Source organism: Branchiostoma belcheri, unplaced genomic scaffold (genome assembly GCF_001625305.1).
Source record: "Branchiostoma belcheri isolate BF01 breed outbred unplaced genomic scaffold, Haploidv18h27 scaffold21, whole genome shotgun sequence".
Taxonomy (NCBI): domain Eukaryota; kingdom Metazoa; phylum Chordata; class Leptocardii; order Amphioxiformes; family Branchiostomatidae; genus Branchiostoma; species Branchiostoma belcheri.
This window is the reverse complement of record NW_017803602.1, coordinates 2,170,400-2,190,656: the sequence shown is the minus strand read 5'-3', so window position 1 is coordinate 2,190,656 and position 20,257 is coordinate 2,170,400. Positions and strand designations below refer to the sequence as shown.

The window sequence follows — 20,257 nt, the reverse complement described above, 5'->3', positions numbered from 1 at the left end:
TCCCTAATTTTCCAAGTTGTACATATAGTCTAAGATTATCTGATATCTTATTTCTAAGCCAAGAAAGAACCTGAAAGCTGTCTGTCACCCTTGGGAGCAGGTTGGTACAACAGCAGGAGTACTGTGTGTACAGCTCAGTGGAAGCTAATTATGGTAGAAAACATTTGGTCTCCCGAGATGTGGCCATTCATCAATCCCTGTCTCCCTGCCATCATGCACGGTTACATCCCCAGCATGCTGTATGCTATCTCTGCTCCCTCTTCACTCATTTCTGTGCAATAACACGTCCCATGATGGGAAAATGGGAGCCCCAAGTTGCCAGCTAGAACCCCAGTCATAAATTACCACAGGTTACTGCTCCAGGCACAGCTGTAAGCCGTTCTCCTCACAATACCATGATAGGCTGTAGGGTGAAATTCACATGGATAATGACGTGACTGTACAGTATCACCACATGCCTGGAGATATGATTTTTTGTGCTTTCCATGGATTTTTGCAGAAAAATTATGGAATATGAACTGCTACAACATGAGCCACAGAGTCAGCATACTCAAATCTCCTGTATAAGGAACATACAGTCAACTATACTTTTATTTTTTCTTGTCAAAGATCAATCAGGTCCATTCTTACTTTGAAAGGTACGTTTAATTATTTCTAAAAAGATCAGACGGCATTGACAGTATATCATCTAATAGCACAATACCAAGTTGTCCAGGCATAACTTAGTTTCAATGGCATCGCAGACACAAAGTAAAAGCAATCCCATAATTTGCAGGTGTGGTGCAGGGAATAATTGTCGAGCACATTTTACACAATGTCATGTGCCTCTCTACATGTAAAAACGATTCCTTCTCTATTAACTGTAAATTATATTTAGGAACACCTATTATCGTAACAAATTGAAAGTATGTGCTTTGGACATACATGTAGCTAACTTAATGTGGCCTAGAAACAAAGGCTTTCCCTATACTTCAGGGCAAAGTAATCTGTAAGTCTACATTCAAGATTTACACATACTTGCAGCTCACGGGTAATAATCGGGTATCAAAGGAACTTTACACGTCATATAAAATTTTAAAAGCAATAAAAAGAGTAGCTTCACAACAAGTTGCCATTAAACCATAGCCGTAAAATTCCAGCTTACTCTGCAAAAGAAGAAACTGTTCCCTAATCGCTTTTGCACGACTGGCTTCAGTCTGCCTTCCAAGAGTTTTTAATGACGTCTCTTGTGACCCTATTAGGAACAAAAGTGCAGTTTATTCCATTACACTTCCTTCTCTTGCCTTTCACTTGAGAGGTAATTTGGCCAATTTATTCCATAAGATGCCTTCGCGGGCAGACCATAGTCCCTCAGTACCACTGAGATGCCCCAGCCACTGCCATTACCAATGACATTGCTTCACCTTTATGGGGAAAACTGCCTGCAGCATTGCTTTGATGGCTACATGGAAGGTCAGGGGGTTACCACTTAAAATGTTGGAAAAGTTTCTTTTGGAAGATGCAGATCTGGTGCTGATCCCAACTTTATTGGAATACAAACATAATCCTTGCTAAGGGGCTGAAGACAAATGAAAATACATTACGAATGGCTATCTTTCACTTACATGTTGACATGTACTGACTGTGATGGTTACTACTGCATAACTACTTTTATGTCAGACAATAGGGATCAAATTGCAATACTCTTCCAAGAAAATACATAGCCAAGTACAAATGCTGTAACATTCTATTTTTGCATTACTGCATCAGAAATACTACTGCACAGCTTACTTTCAGTCATTGTTTCAATTTTCGTGGTGACTTCTCAACCACAAAATCACGACTGTCACAATATATATAATTTAATATGTACATCAGATCCATTGTATTTCTACATGTACTCCACTACAGACTTGTTCATATAAGGCATCACCATGCTACTTGTCTGAATTCTTATCTGAGGTTAAACTCAACAAAAACATTATTCAACCACCCACTGTTGCTTAAAGCACTTAGTCTTATTCCATACCCAATTATGATTGAGGGACTGCAAGTTTGCCTTTTGTACTAACCCTGTGGGACATGAAAGTTCAGCACCTCACATTAATGCAGTTCCCAGTGTACATGTGCCCCCAGCAACCTTTTAACAACAAAAAATCACCTTGCTTGTTCCCTGTGCCAAATCTGGTTGTAGGGTGCATGCAGGCACCATTATGGATTATACTAAAACACTTAGTAAGTATATTTCTATCCCCTTTGAGTCTGAAAGAGTATGTGATGTACACATGAAGCTATAGTTTATGTACCTGGGAATTTGGCTACTTTATGGGGCTGCTTTCATTACACCATGAATGCTCACGTTTATTGCTAAGTTTTTACTAGTCCTGTTTTAGTGCTTGCACAGCTGTGTGGCCCAAGGGTTATAGAAATAGAGATGAGCACTGTCCAAATACCATGGAATGTAGGAAGGGCTTTGACTTGAAACTTTGTAATGAGTTGTTTGTACTTTGATACACTATAGTTCTGCATCTTCTGCTTGAATGCTTCATTGTGTTTCATTTTAAACATGATCAATTCCACTCAAAAACATTACATGCGAGTTGCCTTAAATCTCTCTCCACCTGTTCAAGTCTGCACTACTACTAATAGATGAAGAAATAAGTTAGATTCACTCTATGTTTTAGTTTATCTAATTATGCGGAAATGAACTATGCAGACTATAAGTTAAGTCCCTGACAATTAGCAAAAAATCATTATCAGAAATCATATTTTGAAGTCATTTACTAATAGCTGCTTGAAGAACTATCATCTTTTGCAGTCAGTAATGTAAAAATTAACGAAGAAAAATGTATCTATGTATATTGACATATTATATTTATAATGTTTACACATACATTAGCTTTTAGCTTTCAGTAATTCCTGTTAGCATGTAATGTTATGTATTACTCTAATTTTAGTCACAATACTGTAATAAAACTGATTATGATTTAGCTAATTTGATAAATTGTAGTATTTATTGTGTTTATGTTTTATTGTATTAGAAGAGGGCTCTAATAAGATTAGTGAGTGTTTCACTCATAGAGATTTTAAATAAAGAAACAAACAAACTAATATACAAGAACAACCTTGTGAAATTATTTTCCCATACTTTGCTCACACATGTATGAACTAGAGGAATGAGAGTGCAGACAAGCAATTTACCTGATATTGTCTTCCTGGGCTGTTCTGGTTCACGTTCCGGGGTTTCAAACACATCAGGGCGTGATATGGACGTGGCAGATTTATCAGTTCTTTTCATGTGAGACACAAAATTTGTTATTGACGACGGCGGCGCCTTTTTCCCCGAGAAGGCAAGCTTCGCAGCTGCAGCAGCTGCTGTCTGGGGTGCTGAAACATCTGCTGCAGGTGTACCGTTTTCAGGTTCTACTGTGAAAGTAGGAAGGAAAATATGAGAGATAAAAACTTGATATGTAATGGTTTGTCAACAGCAATATGGTTTTATATGAACTTTAAAAGCAAGTAAAAGTGCATGTTAATGAATTCAAACTTATTTGTGCTATTCAGATATAAATCTGTTGCCTAAAATTACTTTTAGTTAATTAATAATTAATTAGAGTCAGATTTACCGAGCTAAGACTAACTCATGGGCTAAAACATTTTTGTGCACTACCAATCTCTGCTGATAACTTTTCTGATAATATAAATGTCATCTGCAACTTCCACCAACAAGTATAAAGTACTTACCTCCCTGACTCTTGTCTTCTTCTCTTTTGACTGTTTTCTTTTTCTGCATCCTCATGAACTGTTCCATGAAGCTGCCATCATTGACAAACTTGTTGACCACACTGGAGGGGCCAGGGGAAACCTGCACAGGGGGTGGGGCAGTCTGACTGGACCTGTGGACAAACACAAACAACATGAACACTGGAGGGGAAACCTGCACAGCCAGTGGGGCAGTCTGACTGGACCTGTTGAAGACTCAAAAACATGAACAATACAATGATGGGTGGCATCATTTGCTCCAATGCAATATGTGTTTTCTTTCTAGCACATCTTTTTTGTATCTCCAAGTAGTTGAAAGTGTTAAAAGGAATCAAAACATTATAGGATTGTAGTTTACCGATATCATTGAGGCTATTTCTTAATATTGGTGAATACCCTAAGACATCCCTACACCCTACATGTACATTTTAGCAAAACAATTGAGATAAATCTACCAATATAGTGTGCATGTAAATTCATAGATAGATTTTCTTTAAGCCAGCAGGCCATCTTTGCATGGAGGGCAGTATTGGGAACATAAAGGCAGATTTGTCTGGACTCCTAATATAGACCATCCCTTACAAAATCAATGACGATTGTCTCCTGTCATTGCCGAGTACATCAATCATTTAACACCAATAAAACGTGAAACTACTTGCAAGCATGTATAGTGAACTCTTAAGTGCAGGAGTCAGATGTTTGCCACCTTTGGTAAGCTGGCACGATGTCATATTGAGTCCCACAGATAAAGCCTATCTCTGACCCCCCATTTTTCTCTGCCTTTTCCGACGATCAATGGTTGTTATGTCGCTCTCCTCCAATCAATAAAGACGTCTTGTATCCGCATGGGCAGGTCACAAGCTGCTTCCTAACTGTGTTACCATTGATCCTTTCTGTCGGATTTAAGTGGATTTGTAGGCACATTGTTGGGGTGATGGATGATGATATGTGATTAACTGACATGCGAGGGGAAATTGATGTTGGAGATGCGACCTGTGTGACACACGACAGAGCCTGAACTGGCACGTTATGCCGTTATTCCGTCCTAATTGATGTTGGAACACAGATTTGCTGTCCATGATGGCTGTTCATGTTCATGTATTAAGACAGTTACTGAACTGCACCACTGAATTATTTTGCAACCTTACTCTCATCACCAGACTGCATGAATGTTTCATGCAAATTCCAGTGTTCTGATACTTGATTTAAAACGAGCAGAGAACTTCTGCCGGTAATAATGTCCACCAAATGCAAAAAGTGAATTTAAAAATGGTCAGAGAAGTGAAACTTTGTTAGTTCAGTTCATCCTTCAGGTGACACCATGTACTGTCTCCACAACTTTGTTAACTCAGGCAATTTAGAAGTACATTGTACATGTATGAATCCATCCATATAGTGTGCCTGGACATACAAAATTTTGCAAATCCGTGGGATAGAAAGCAATAGAATGTCATCTTCATGGAGGTAAAAATGGAGGGAGGTAAAAATGCCTCCATTTTTTAATGTCACCCAGAGTCAAAAGTGATATCAGAAATACATGTACAATGTCATGTAGTACCTTCAGATTGACTTTAATCTGACAGTGTCTAGTACTTTTAGAAATACTATTAACAGCATCCGGATTAAATTTGGACAGTCCAGTTTAATTCCGGACTATTTCCCATATCTCAGCAACCTTACATCTAGATGGGCTAATGTTGTTAACTACAGGAAAAATGATGTAAGAAAAACGTAGCAGCCATCAAGGACCCCTTAAGGGTTAACCCAATTCTGCAGAATTCTGGGAACCCGAGCCAGAATTCTGGGACTGAAGCCAGAATTCTGGCTCCGGTTCCAGAATTCTGCAGAATTGGGTTAACCCCTACTAAAGGGGTCCTTGATGGCTGCTACGTTTTTCTTACATCATTTTTACCTGTAGTTAACGACATTAGCCCATCTAGATGTAAGGTTGCTGAGATATGGGAAATAGTCCGGAATTAAACTGGAAGTCCGGAACTAATCTGGACACTGTTTATTAAATTTCAATATAGAAGTATGTGTGTGTAAATACTGGAACAGAAAGTGTACATTGATAATTATGATTTTAACGAACATTTTTCTGGATGAAATCTGGACTACCACATACATGTAGCAGTTGCTGATGATGTTGTAAACACACTCTACTAAAGAGGTGGGAGTGCTGGAGGCTGAGTTAGCATGCTCCCCCACACTGACACTGATCACATCACTAATCCTTACTGAACTGCACTCAGCATCATGCTATGAATGTTAAACATATAGAGCATACCTTGTACACAGTCTCAGTGCTGCACAGGTCTAAAATCTACATAAAGCTGGCAAATGTACTGGAATTATATTGTACCAGGTAGTGAAGACCAGATCAGTTTGATTTCTTTGTGCTCATTTTGACAACGATTTGTGTTGGGAGAGATGATGGAGATACTGGTTAGTACTTGCAGTACAAATATTTTGATACTCAGTAATTATATCTCAGTTCCATGATAACGTTAAACACTTCACCAGTAAAACCTGTTGTTTACTACTAGTACTAGTAAAATAAGTCATCCTGACATGCATGTTGTATACCTAACAGTTCTTCTACATTACTATATGTTAACATGATTATACAATCATGTCATATATAATAAATGAGAATTCCTTCTTATTTAAGGCACATTTTGTAAAATCTACAAGAGTCTCAAAACTATTTTCAATTCTGACATAATTTCAAGCGTTTGAAACAAAACAGAGCTCTTACACTTTAGGTACAAGTTAAGTTGTGCTGTACTGTGCAGTTGTTATGGTTGCTTTGAGTCAGATTGAGATGAGTGGAACTACAGGAATGACATGGAGATAAATCATGTTTTAAGAGCCCTGCAGGAAAACTGTGTAATCAGGAGTCCATATGAGGAGGGGCAGCAGGGATCGTAATTTTACACACAAGAAATCTTCAACAATGACTTAGCCAATACTGGTTTCAAGTCCATCAGGACATGCAGTTAGGAATCTTCCACTATTCACAGCTTGAGACCTTGCCAGTTACAGGCTGAGATTTCTCCTGTGACATGGGGAACCCTTTTGATGCCTACATGTTAGCTGTATGAATCTATCTTTTTCAAACGTCCTTCAAAGTCAGATAAGGGCAGATGGATGCTATTACATGAAGGTGGGTGGTGAAGCACACTGCTGGTCCATGTATTGATCAGGTTAAGTAAGACTGAGTGGGACAAGTGTTGCCGTGCCGCCTTTTCTTACCAACACATCCGTCAGGAACACCCCCAGAATGGTTCATGTATGAAAACATGAGGTATTGACAGCTGAAATTCAAACAGATTCATCCTGCCAAGTGCTTCCATACTCAAAGCTGACAGAAACCTGATATAGAATTCAAGATTGACTTTGACCTCTAGGTTCAAGTTCACCGGTTGACTTTGATGAAGACTGCAATCACTGCGGGTGCACTTACTCCTGAGGTTACACATTTGTTGTCCTACATTATCCATTGATGTTGTTATAGATAGACAGCATGATCCCGTGTAAGTATGCTGTGCTTGAGTAGAGGTTGACATCGCCATTGATTGGCACCTGAAATAGACTGCTGGCTTTAACATGGCATGCTCGCAGTGCTTTATTCCCAACCAACAAATGAAAGTACAGTTAAGTGGCATTTAAAAAGGGGTACATACAGGGTGGTTACGAGGCCAACTTTTAGCTCACAGAAGCTCAAAATTTCAAATTGGTACAAGATATTGCTTTAAGCAACTAGTTTTGAAAGTTGATATTGAATGACATGAATGGTATCAAATGGTGTATAATCAAGGTACATGTACATGTACACTATTTCTTACAATTGTGCATCCTGCAGTAATATACTGTATGTACACGTGTATGCAAAGAGGCAATGCATAAACTCATTATTGCATACTTGCACAAAGTGCCTACATTTGTATATCTAAGTTGGCATTTAATGTAACTGCTGTAAAAGCTAAATGTGCACTTCAATAACATACATGATACAATACATGTCCATGTGTTTGACATGCATACTTGATATTGTGTCCCAGTTTACAAGGTTTTCCTCACTCCACAAGTGTAAAACGAGTACTTCTGGTTGGAGAGTTTAAAGTTAGTGGATGGAGAGGGATGGGCCCTGCCTTCCAATGCAATCATGTGCCCAAGACAATAGACACAATGGATTAACAACCAACACCCCCTACAGTCTCAACTTTTGGACCTTTACCCTGTTTTTTAATATCTGCCTTACTGTAAGGTAGCTTTGATTGATATACATTTAAAGTCAATCAAACAACTTTTAGAATAAGATATATAGAAAATTACAAGAAGAGCAGCTGGCAAATTTGTCTGAAATGCACATGAAACATCATTGAATTGGAATGAGTAAGGTAAAATATGACTATAATGTAACCCATATGCCAGTCTCCAAATTTTAATCAGATTACTGAAGACAGACGTGGTGATAAAAACTGGATTAAGCTGGGGAGAATTTTTACACTCCAGGCACTCAGACCATTGCAGATGTAATTGGAAGAATTAGAGTGCTGAATCAAATTATTTATTCCATGTGTCAGCATAGAAGTTTTGTTCTTTCTCTGTAACAATTTGCCTAGCTCCCACTTTCTGCAGTTAACTTTTTTAAAGATATCTAATTAGTCTCATCTGAAAAAAATGTGTAAAGACAGAAGGTGGATAAAAAGAGGAGCTGCACAGTACAGCATAAGGTGGCAACATCTGTGACAAGAGTGACAACATCTATGTGTACAGTGACAATTTGACATTTGTAATCTGATTTATATAATGTATTCAAAATGTCAAAAGTGTTTCCAGTCATTTCCTATCCCTTGAATGTCAAAATGACTATCATATTACTAGATACAGATCATACGATTTCAGATGTAATGTCTCATTCCCACCACATAATAGTCATGGGACAGTGTTACCACCTCAAAGCACAAGTAATCAACCCACGATAACCTCAGCAGAGTCCCTGTGCTAATGTTTATTTGCTGGTCCAACATAACTCTGGATGGGTGGCTGAGACATTTGTACAGAGATGGGCCTACTGTACATGTATATGGGTAACCCAGGGGAGGGTTAAGTTAATCTTAATGTGACACTTTTGAGTGAGATACAGAGTCTTCTTGCATGTATTTTTGCATCTCATCTTGGCACAGATTATGAAGGATTAACAAAACACAGCCTACACAAAATGTATATCATAATCCACTTATGGCCTGATGAACAGCTAAATTGTAGCTACTGTAGGTACACATTGGCCTCTTCTTAATGCACTATGCACCAGTCGAAAAATTACATTAGAGACAACATCCCAACTGTATCAAATCCAATTCTAGAAAGATTGAATACATTAAATTGTTATATAATCAAATATCTGACTTACAAAACATCATTAACCTTGTAATTCTTACTTATAATTGTGTCTGAATTTAATTTTAGGAATATTTTTAAGTCTATTTCTATAAACCTTTAAATTCTCTCTAATACATACACTTAACGTTAAACTGAAAACCTTTCTTTCAGCCTTTGTTTGGATTATCCTTCACTGCCGCCAGTGACAGTAACTTGGCTTCCCAGTTCTCACAAACTACTATAATCAAATACCTCATGGAATCTATCAAGCAAAATAACTGACTGAGACTTACAATTTCATGAGCAACTGATATTTGTGTATATCTCAATTTTCTGCCTCTTTGGGCCACTGCTCTATTACAATTTCCAAAGCACAGTCAGTTCTATTGCTTTATTACTCTAGGGAATTTCATTTCAATTCTGTATACTTTTCTATACATCTTAAACTGATTATACATTTGGATACCCATCCTGGCAAATTTTCATATGAATACATTATGCAAATGTCTGAAACAATTACAGCACTAATTAGTTTTGTATCACTGCTGTGATCGATAAACTGCTGCTCAAGCACCATTACCTTAGCGGTACCTGTTGAGAAAGTGATTTGTCTGTGTGTTAATAGATAATATTTATAGATTAAACAAGCACAAAAGAAATGACAATGTATATTTACATGTGCAGCCCTCTACCATTTCTACAGGTAATGTGAAATAATATAATAAGTATAGCAAATATAGTATAAAATGTTAATTCATTTAATAATATGTAATTTTACAGTTGGAGGAAGGTATGATTGTCACTGTGTTTCATATTACATCTGTAACAATACTGAAGTAATAAAACAATATACATTTTTAAAATGTCCTGAATTTGTGGCAAAAGGTTCTCTGTGAAATCTGTAGGAAAAAAACTACAGTAACTGCAAACATATAAGAATTTACAGTACTTCAAAGGAAATGAATGAGAAATACCATGTGGATAAAATTTTACCTTGAAGTTCACTTGTCACATGCGTATCATTCCTATTAGCTGATAAGTATGTATAATAATATTCATACCAAATATGTTGTGCAACAATATTTTACCATTTATGGATGATAATGGGAGCTCCTTTTCACAGTAAACTGTTAATTTGTCAGTGAAAGATGTATTCACTGAATGATAAATGCATAGGGAAAATGGAAGTGTCAACCCTACTCCAGATTGAACTTTTCATCCACCATAAACTACGTAAATCATATCCTTGGAACAGAGGAGAGGTAATTAGACTTCCGTTTCTATAAACAATGTCTACTTGCATGTGCTTGTAGCTATAGAGGCTTACGCTTACTGTGAATCAAATATATGTACAGCCCTCCAATTGCAACCTATGTGTGAGTGATTTTTCTATAGAATACAGTGCTCCCACTGGGCAATTTGAGAATACATTGTGTGTAGCTGCTCTAATATGCTGTCATCAGTAAATGATGCTGTGATTTTGGCGACTACGTGTATGCTGTGTTTCCTTCTGGGGAAAAAAACAATTAGCACATCATACTGGAAATTCCTACACTGTGGGAACACATTGTGCATCTTGAATGAAGTTGATATGAATTTCCATCTGATTCAGTATCTACAATATATAACTAGGTGACCATTAGTATAATTCCTTATTCCCAGGCTGAACTCTAGATCTGTTTCAAATTGTTCACTTCTTTTTAGGACGAGCTCTATCACATGTACATGCACATGTATTAATCTCATGAAGGAATCTATAACTTCTTGGGCTATTCTATCTACAAACAAGTACAAAGTAACCATCGGAGGTATGAACAAAGAAAAAAATTGATACCAGCAGAAACATCACTTGTTCTTATGTTTGTAGTAGGTTATGTAGAACTGGTAGCAGAGTACTATACTCACTTATGACTTAGTGGACTGTCAGATTCAAAAGGATGTCAAAGAGGGAATTCTATATTTGACACTACTAGTGGCACAATGAAAGTCAATATTCCATGAAAAAAATTCATACATCAGATTCTATTCAAACATCCTAAATCATTTTGACTGCTTCTTGGGGTGAAATTTCAGCTAGAAAACACCTTAGGATACAACAGATTAAATTTTACTACTCACAGTGCTTTTCCTTTTAGTTTGGCCAATTTCTTCAGCCTTTCTTCTTCTTCCTTCTTCTTCTGTTCTGCCATCCTCTTTTCAATCTCCTTCTTCTTGAGCTCGATGAGTCTCTCCTGTTGAGACAGGCTCTGAGCCCGGCTCATGCGGTCCTGGGTGGCCTGCTGGTACCCCCCACTGTACCCCGGCTGCCCCGCCGGGTACTGGCCCTGTCCCCCTCCTCCGTACGAGCCTCGGTGAGCCATGCTTCTCCCGCCGCTGCTCACGGTGTGATCTGAAAGAGAAATATCATCAACTCACCCATATGTATAAGCCAGCCTCAGCCTGTGATAGGCCTGGAAGGTAGCCAATAGGAGACTAAGACTGGGGATGATCACTGTCAGTGGGGAATACCATTATGCACCATCTGCTTATGCATGGAACACATATACATGTAGGAACGTGGTGATGTTCTCCTTGGATGCCTTTAATCTGCAACCTTGGGTTCACAAAATAAAAATGTACAGACTTTATATGTATTATCCTTCTCATGAGGTCTGCCATAAATGTAGAATATACGTATATTCTAAATCTCTCTTTTTAAATGAATGTGCAACTGACAAGGGGTTTGTGTCCTGTTAATCTACATGTATGAGCAGTTGTTTTGCAAACGTGGTTTCTACATGTAAATTCTACATTTTCCACACTAATTCAATTTTCTCTGTACTATGTTAGTCCCACAATAAGATTAACTCTGATAACTGCATAAGAAATGTCCATGGAGAAGTGGTGATACATCCATGGAGAAGTGTTTGTACATGTACTAAATATAACTTAGTACCTTCCATGGGGAGCTCCATGTTGGGGTCTTGTATAAGTGCAACAAGTTTCATCATGACCTCCTTGTACACAATTACATGGGTCATATCACCTTAGAAGATATTTTAAAGCTCTAGAGAGGAGCTCTACAGACCGACTAACAGTGTTTGGCAGCTCCACGCACTATGAATGCAAACATATGGTTCATGCCACCATCCAAATAAAGGTAGACCTCTGTGGTGAAACTGTTACAAGCTACATGAGAACTCTTCCAAATAAAATCTTTCATTGCACTTGGCAAAGAAGTTTCATGTTCATGTCACTCTGAAGAAGCTCTACAGACCACGTAATTACAGCTTGAGATTATAAATGCAAACTGATGAGCTGATATTCCTACAAACCCTACTGGGACTATGAATAATGGTAAAGATAAAAGACTACAAATAAGACTGTAACTAGTTAAAAGTTACCGTAACTGCTTTCCTTGTCAACATATAGATGTGTGATTTCCTTAGATATCAGTTCACTCCACCTACATGTAGAACAGTCTTTTCAAGCACCTTGAGTGCAACACTCTGGATAATTCATATGCCAGGAGGCTTTCATGTAAAGGGAACAGGAAGTAACTTGATTTGAGAATCACTTCTTATGATTTGATCAGACCACCTGTCAGATAGTTTGAGTTTGAGGTGACGCACATCAAAACTGACACACAATATATATACAGTACCTGTCAAGTTGGGGCGTCATCAAACCTTACTGATTCAAGCATTTGATATGGTTTGACATCACTTACAGATCAAAACTGTCAGGTACATTTGAAGTAGGCTCATTTACATTCATATCAGATACACCATTGCAACACCTATCTGACTCAATGGTTCTGACAGTTTCGCTTCCAAAATAATGGGGCAAGGGAGATGAAATCTAAAATAAAAGTAAAATCAGACAGGCATCTTGCGATCCATTCAAATGCCACCACAGGGACCGGATAGTCAACATACCAAGCAGGCTAATGTTTTAAACAATGAATTTTCAATTTACAGTGCATCTGATGAATCTTTGGTGAAAGCAAGGACAAAGAAATTAAATTGGCAAAGACTAAATGTGATTATTATACATAGTGATACAACATACAGATTTGTGGGGAATGAGTTTGAAGTGAATAGCTGTAAGGGAAACCCGGTTACACTACCTTCAGCACCAAGGACAGGGTAATTGCTGATGTTTTTCAAATCATGGCAAAATAACAAGTAAAATGAATTTTAGAGTGAGTTGGAGTAGTCAATGGGGCCCCAAATTACACTACATTCAGCAGATTAAGTTACTGATGATAATTTGCAAAAAGAAAACAGAAATTGCTGATACATGATTTATGACATTCTCTTGATCAGCAACAGCACATTTACACGATAAGTATTATTTTATTTCATTTACACATATAATAATCTTCAAGAACATTCATAATTACAATGTATACATGTAGCTAAGTAGAGAAGAGGAAAGTCAATCAAAAATTTAAACCATAGTAAGTGAAATTGGCATACCCTACCCCACTGGCCAAAAATGATTGGCTTGATAAAGCAGAATTCCTTCTAACAACTGTGTTTCACAAAGACATAAAGTCAGTCTATGAAAATGGCATAAAAAGGTCACCATGAAGGACAGAGACTGCTACCACTATAACTTCAGCTTTATTCCAACCAAAGAGCACCAAAGCTGGCAGGATTATTGATCCAATAAACTTCAACTTCGGCTATAAATGGCCCGGGTTAATAGTATGGAATAAATACTACAGTATGCTGGACCCTTCCATAGTGGAATTCGGCATCAGGACTATACTGTGTTTTGGCTGGACATGAAATTTAGAGTAAGCTTTAGGTTTACAATGTACCTTGAAACTATAAATGTTACATAAATGTAGCTTTTTTGTGTAAAATTCTACATCATTTCAATGTACATGAATTTTGTCTTATGTACATGTCACTTCTACATGGTCTGTTTTATTGTTACCAAGTTCCTATTCAGTAACAAGGACAGATAAATAGCAGCGTCTGAGACAAAGAAAACCTACATGTACCTATAGTCAATCTTCTTCATGTTGTATTCAGTACCAGGGACAGATCTAACACTTGCGAAATCTGTATTCACAACAACAGACCTGTCCTGCACCAGCCATCCTTTGACTTGCATAATCAGCACTGGGGGTTATCTTTATATTCAATATACTTTACAACCCACTAAAACACTACATCTTTTCTTCATTCCCTAAAGGTTACATTAGAATTTAGCAGTAAGGAAAAGATCAGCGAGCTTCAATGTATCAATGTGGTGATATCCTATATAGGATCTAGAGTAATCCTGTTCAGCATTCTACTTTGAACCTACCCCTATCAACTATAGCTTATCAGCCCATCACAGCAGGTTACAAAAGCCAATATCTCGCTTCCTGCAAGGACGGAGATAATACAATATCCAGACAAAGCAGCTGGAATCTTTGATCTGCGGGCTTGTATATGGCATTTTTCATAAAACCTTTCCATTGCCTGAGGCAGGAGTGAAATATGGTGCAGCGCACACTGGTCCCTGGGGGTACATAACTGCAGCAAAGGTGCGCACCAGATAACAGAGATGCAAAACGGGTCTGATTCCTCATGAAACTTTCTCTCATCTATCACAAGTGTTATGAAAAAGAAATCTTGGTGAAGTACTTAAGAGCTGTTTTGCATGTGTGTGTGTAACCATAATGTAATAAATATCCTTGTTGTAACTATTGCTGAGAGGCAGTGAAGATTATACTGGCATCTATATTTTCACTTCACTGGATCAGAACAAGAAAATGAAAACCATCTGTATCTTGGGTTATTACTGCAGGCATTTGATAACAGTTATGTACTGCAAAGACAAATACATTTGCCGACTGCAGTCATTTTAAAAGGATCCAGGGGTAGATAAAAAAGAGTTGTCGATATCATGTCAACTTTATTTATCTATAGGCCACCTCACTGACAACTTCTTAATTTGCACTCAAGACAGAGATTGATGATGGTAGTTGAACACTTTACATGTAGAGCTTGCACAACTGTGTGGCTCAAGGGTTACAGAAACAGAGATGGGCACAGAATATTGCATACACTAAAAGGTCTTTAATAATACATTGTACATTATTTTTTAATCTACCTTCTATGAATCCCTTTGAATAGATCTAGATATAAAATCTAAGGTTATCTGCTCACTGGTAATTGAGTCATCACTCCTGAAGAAGGCCAGTGCACATGTTAAAGTGACTGAAAATTCGAAGTAAGCTACATTTTGTATCTTTGCTGGTGTTGATCGAAATTATCAACTTTCATCATGGCATAAAAGATCTGCTCCACAAAAAAAGTTAGATTAAAGTTCTTTCTAGTTTCTTTTCTGATCTAGTTATTCTATCCTGCCCTATATTCCCATGCGGAACAAATCAATACTTCCTGCTCAAAATTGTTCCATTTTGGAAATTGAGACCAATTATATCCTTTCAGCAGTATTGGGCCAGGTGTCCGCTGACTGATTACTTCCTTCAGCTAAGGTAAAATTAGATAATATCCTGACAAGCTGGTGAAATAAAGATGAGAAGAAGAAGCAAGAAAAGCAATAAATCTTTGGCCTTTCTTATCTAATCAGCCAATAAGGTGCATCTGACTGTAAAGCCTGACACACTGAATCTACTGGTACATGTATCTAAAAAGTTGCTTTATTTAATTTGTTCTTTGTAATATATGCATGATGTTGGCCAACTTTGAGGGGGGAATTTGAAAGCGGAGTATGACTAGTATGAGAGATAAAAATCTAAAAGCCTTAAATCATATTAATATATCTGGCCATTGGGACAATAGACTGTTAATCCAAGTATGTTTAAGACATGATATTAGATTTGGCTGATGTAGCCCATCTCTCCAGCTCCTACCAACTTCCAAGGTCACACTGTCCAGGACCAGGCAAGCAACCAGTCATCCGTCTTTTTGTATGATCTTGTCAACCATGATTGACTCTTTTACCACAAACATGTACCCGCCACTCTGATCAGCTCACCCTCTAGAACATGCTGGCCTTCAGAGGCAGCCCACACCGGACTGGACACATCCCCAGGGCCACGTCAGATGGATTAACCTGCTGACAGCTGACCCATGGGGACCACAGCTGGACCTCACATTGGTCAGGGAAGTGGTCAAGGGCACAATTACCAAAGGGGTCTGAATCAAAAGCTGATGTGCACAAAAAAAATAAGGCACACTACATGTATAGCTAGGTCACTTGACAATTTGGAGTGGATAATATTTTAGTAACATCCCGTAACTCAATTTATTCCATCAGTGAGAACAAAGGTAAAGCAGACTAGTCATCCTCAAAAGAGGTGAAACATGATGCTTTTAGCTCTAGTGATAGTGCAATGTCACTTTGCTTTGGGTTGCATTTTTAGCATAGCCTCTACCAGGCTCCGCGGATCGCTGGAAAAATAGTAGAAATGGGCCGAAATAAAGGGAATAGTATACCAGAGAAGATCCAGGGCCATAGAAGCTCCAATTTGCGACCCACGGAGCCTGTGCGGAGTCGCAAGCTTCTTTGAAGTTCACTAATCGCTATCTAATAGGTGCAAAGTGGTGAAGTACCCCTTTTATTGCTCTCCGACTCGTCCGTGACGGACCTGACACGAGCGGCCATGTGACAGGAAGTGTCAGTGGTCACGAAGTTTTGAAGTTATAACGGTCTTGTCTCGTCTTTTTCCTGACGCATTTTTGCCCTCTGACTTGTACTGGCGAACTTTCCTGACGTTCTGTGGCCCTTTCCGTATTTTGGAGGTTATAACAATCCTCTATCGTAGTTTTCTGTGCCTATTCTTTGTCCACAGCCGTACTTTTTGTGGCAGCTTTTTGTTTAACTTGTAAGATAAACAGTTATAACTTATATAAACGGTCATCTGTCCTAAGTCAAAGTTATCTGTGCGGATTTCTGTCTGCTGCCGATGGCAGTCCGGGAACGAGTTCGCCGTGTGGCGAAGGATGTTTTTGGTTATGAAACTTTGCGGCAGGGTCAGGAGGACGCCGTGTTGGGGATATTGGATGGGCACGACGTCTTCGTTGGACTGCCGACGAGGGCTGGCAAAACATTCTGCTTTCAGGCCATATTGTCGTGCATCAACTCCCCCGAAGGAGATGCTTACCGTTTGCTACTAGGCGTGGCCCTCTGGTCCACCATTGCCTAAAATGAGTCGCCCTTGCATCGAATAGTCAATGTTTGACACAAAATCAGCCGCAGAAAAAGAGAAAATGTCGATTCTTCTTTGTTTCTGTTTTTCGCGCCGGAGTAACCGCATCGTAACGAAACTATATCGTAACGTGGAACCGTATGGCATTTGTATCGCAAAAATAACCCAACTTCAGGACATTTCATCAACAGCAAGAAAAAGCCTCGGTCTTATGTCAGAAAAAAAACACAGATAATAGGCCATAATAGCAACATAATGTGAAAAAATATAATTTCGTCGCGTTTGCTGTCACTCTCTATTTGACCCTTTGTCCCCAGACACAGCCACAGTGCACACACACCCGGCTGAGTTCCCGCTGGGCGCTGGCGGGTTTATGACTTGAATGATCTTCAGCGCTGATCAAGTTTCTTTGTACGAATAATAGGGGGATTAATTTTATATCGTTTGAAGCTTGCGACTCCGCACAGGCTCCGTGGGTCGCAAATTGGAGCTTCTATGGCCGGCTGGATCTTCTCTGGTATACTATTCCCTTTATTTTCCGCCCATTTCTACTATTTTTCCAGCGATCCGCGGAGCCTGGTAGAGGCTATTTTTAGCACAGCACGCTGGGTTTGGAGATCATTTTCGGGTACGGGCCACTCCTAGTGAGTCCTACTTGTAACTCTTCTCTGTCAGTGTGCTGCATAATGCTGAGGGCAGATTGTAAATTATTCTTCCATATCAGCAGTTTTATCAGCTTGCAAATAGCTTCTACAATCAGATTAAGAAAACAGCCTTTAGTTTGAGAGCAGGTCCTGAAGTATGGCACCTGACTGTCTGCAAAGTTGTTGCATACATACTGCATAAGATCGCTGTATCTGAATGTGACATTCAGATGAGAGTACTGAGTAAGTCCCCGTGGACGGAGTGGGAGAGATACAGGCAGGATGTGGGCTCTGTAAATTACTTACTTCACAAGAGGAGCCGCTTGATAAGGTGGATGGTTCAACGTTCCACAGGAAGAAATATGCACCTTTCACAAACCTTTCTAGGACTGACTAACTCATTGTATGATTTTTTATGTAAAAAAAAATGTCACAGAATTTTCAAGCAGCCTGTGACAGAACTGACAAAGATCAAAATCTAAGCATTATTCTGCTGAAGCATGCAAATCTAATAGACACAAAGATAGTTAAGTAATTACCACACTGCCATCAGGTCCATCAAGTGTACCGAGAGGTCAATCCCTCAGCCTTACCTCAACCTAACAGTGAATGTTACGTATAAAATATACATGTATGTATGATAAGCTTGTCTGATCTGCCCTTGGAAGGGTATACATATATATGCGGAGGTGACACTGACACACCAAACAGAATTATCCAATCTGCATTCAGTTGATACAAGCACTTTCAGTGAGTAATTACTTTTGTGACCTTGAAAACTGGCAAAAGTCAAACAGTTGAAGCTACAGCTGTCAGCTGTGCTTTTCTGAGGATGATGCACTCGCACCACGATTGTTGTTCTGGAAATCTTGTTCATTGCAAAGTTATCTGTAAAATTTGGCTCCATTTCTTTTATTATAACTCAAATTACAAGTCCAAGTAATCACAAAGTCATTTTCTACCATATAATATTGAATACATTGTATCTAGAATAGCACTCAAATGTTAATGCACTTGTATCTAATGATATAGGTGTACATGTACCTCATTTTACATTAGACTTACACTCCTAAAGCATGTTCTTCTGTCACACTCACTCATTGATCCATTAAAAATGTTACATAAAACTTAAGTAAAATTATAGCCGTGTACCGTTCTTTCAGCTTGACTTATTGGATCCATGCATCAAACAATCGATAAAACTACCAAATTTCTCCCATGTGGTGAAATGTTGCAATGCAGTGCCAGACGTATTTACAATGTGTATAACTTACACAGTATTGGAAACTCAATGAGTGTGCCAACTCATAAGAGAGTATTGCTTGGTGGTCTGAACGTGAATGTAGATGGACTGCTGTTCACATGAGAAGTTTAGACTACATATATAGATGTAAGGCTAACAGATGCTGGAATTTGTAATAAAACCAGTCCTACTATTTTTTCAAGTCACACATGAGGCATGTACATATAAATGTTATTTCATCTTCAATAGTACCACCTTACATGCGTGACAATGTGCATAAACTGTACACTAGAATACATACTAGGGAGATTACAGCCTCAGATACTGTACATTTTGTTATGTATGTCCATCAAATATTTTGGTAACTTTATACGTAAAGGCTGCCTATTTGATGCCTATTGCAACACTCCATTTGAAAATTCCTTAAAGATGTAAATCATAAAATCCCAATCATTTGTGTCAAATCAGTGTAGCCTATTATCATAGATGCAAACTTTTCATTTTGAGCTTGTATTCCACTGATGGGTACAGAATACACATTACACATATTGGAAGAGTATAAGCTATCATGCACTTAAAGACCCTCAGGGCTTAGACCCTCAGGCATATGCAGGTTATTATTATACATGTCATTAGTGCAAGTAACATTGGAGCTGTGATTTTTTAAAGTACCTACATCATAGTCTACAGCAGTCCTGTATTGGGTTAATTATTCATTTTTATAACCCTTACTACATGTCAGTGGATTTTTGCTTACTATATACAGCTAAACATGTCAGCAGTAAAATTACTAAAAATCAGAATAAAGAAAGATTGAAAATTATATACATAGTGATTTCTGAACAGTTTGCAGTATAATCCAAATCGTCATACCATAATACTGTTCCAGCAGACTGGTGTAGATAAAATTTATCTGCTAATTTAGCAGAAAAAAACTATTTTGAGCCCTTACTAGATGCTTAAATATCATCCTCTTGCGTATTTCCTATCTTCTTTTCAGCAAACAGTAACATATTGACCTGGTTTTCTGTACGTTAAAATAACAATATAGGCCAGCCAGCAGAACCAACAACATCCCTGCTA

The 20,257-nt window shown here is 38.4% G+C and overlaps 1 protein-coding gene across 2 annotated transcripts in view; it reads right to left on the bottom strand.

Moving 5' to 3' along the window:
- Positions 1-20,257, bottom strand: part of LOC109469782 (SURP and G-patch domain-containing protein 1-like) — a 61,774-nt gene that overhangs the window by 38,931 nt on the left and 2,586 nt on the right. The window contains exons 2-4 of one of the 2 annotated variants that reach the window (XM_019768429.1): positions 11,248-11,518; positions 3,724-3,875; positions 3,181-3,402 (exon numbers count right to left, since the gene is read on the bottom strand). In XM_019768429.1, the coding sequence (XP_019623988.1) occupies positions 3,181-3,402; positions 3,724-3,875; positions 11,248-11,489 (616 nt within the window). In that variant the 5' untranslated portion in view covers positions 11,490-11,518. Of the gene's footprint in view, positions 1-3,180; positions 3,406-3,723; positions 3,876-11,247; positions 11,519-20,257 lie in introns of both variants that reach the window. The other variant, XM_019768428.1, reaches the window with a different exon arrangement.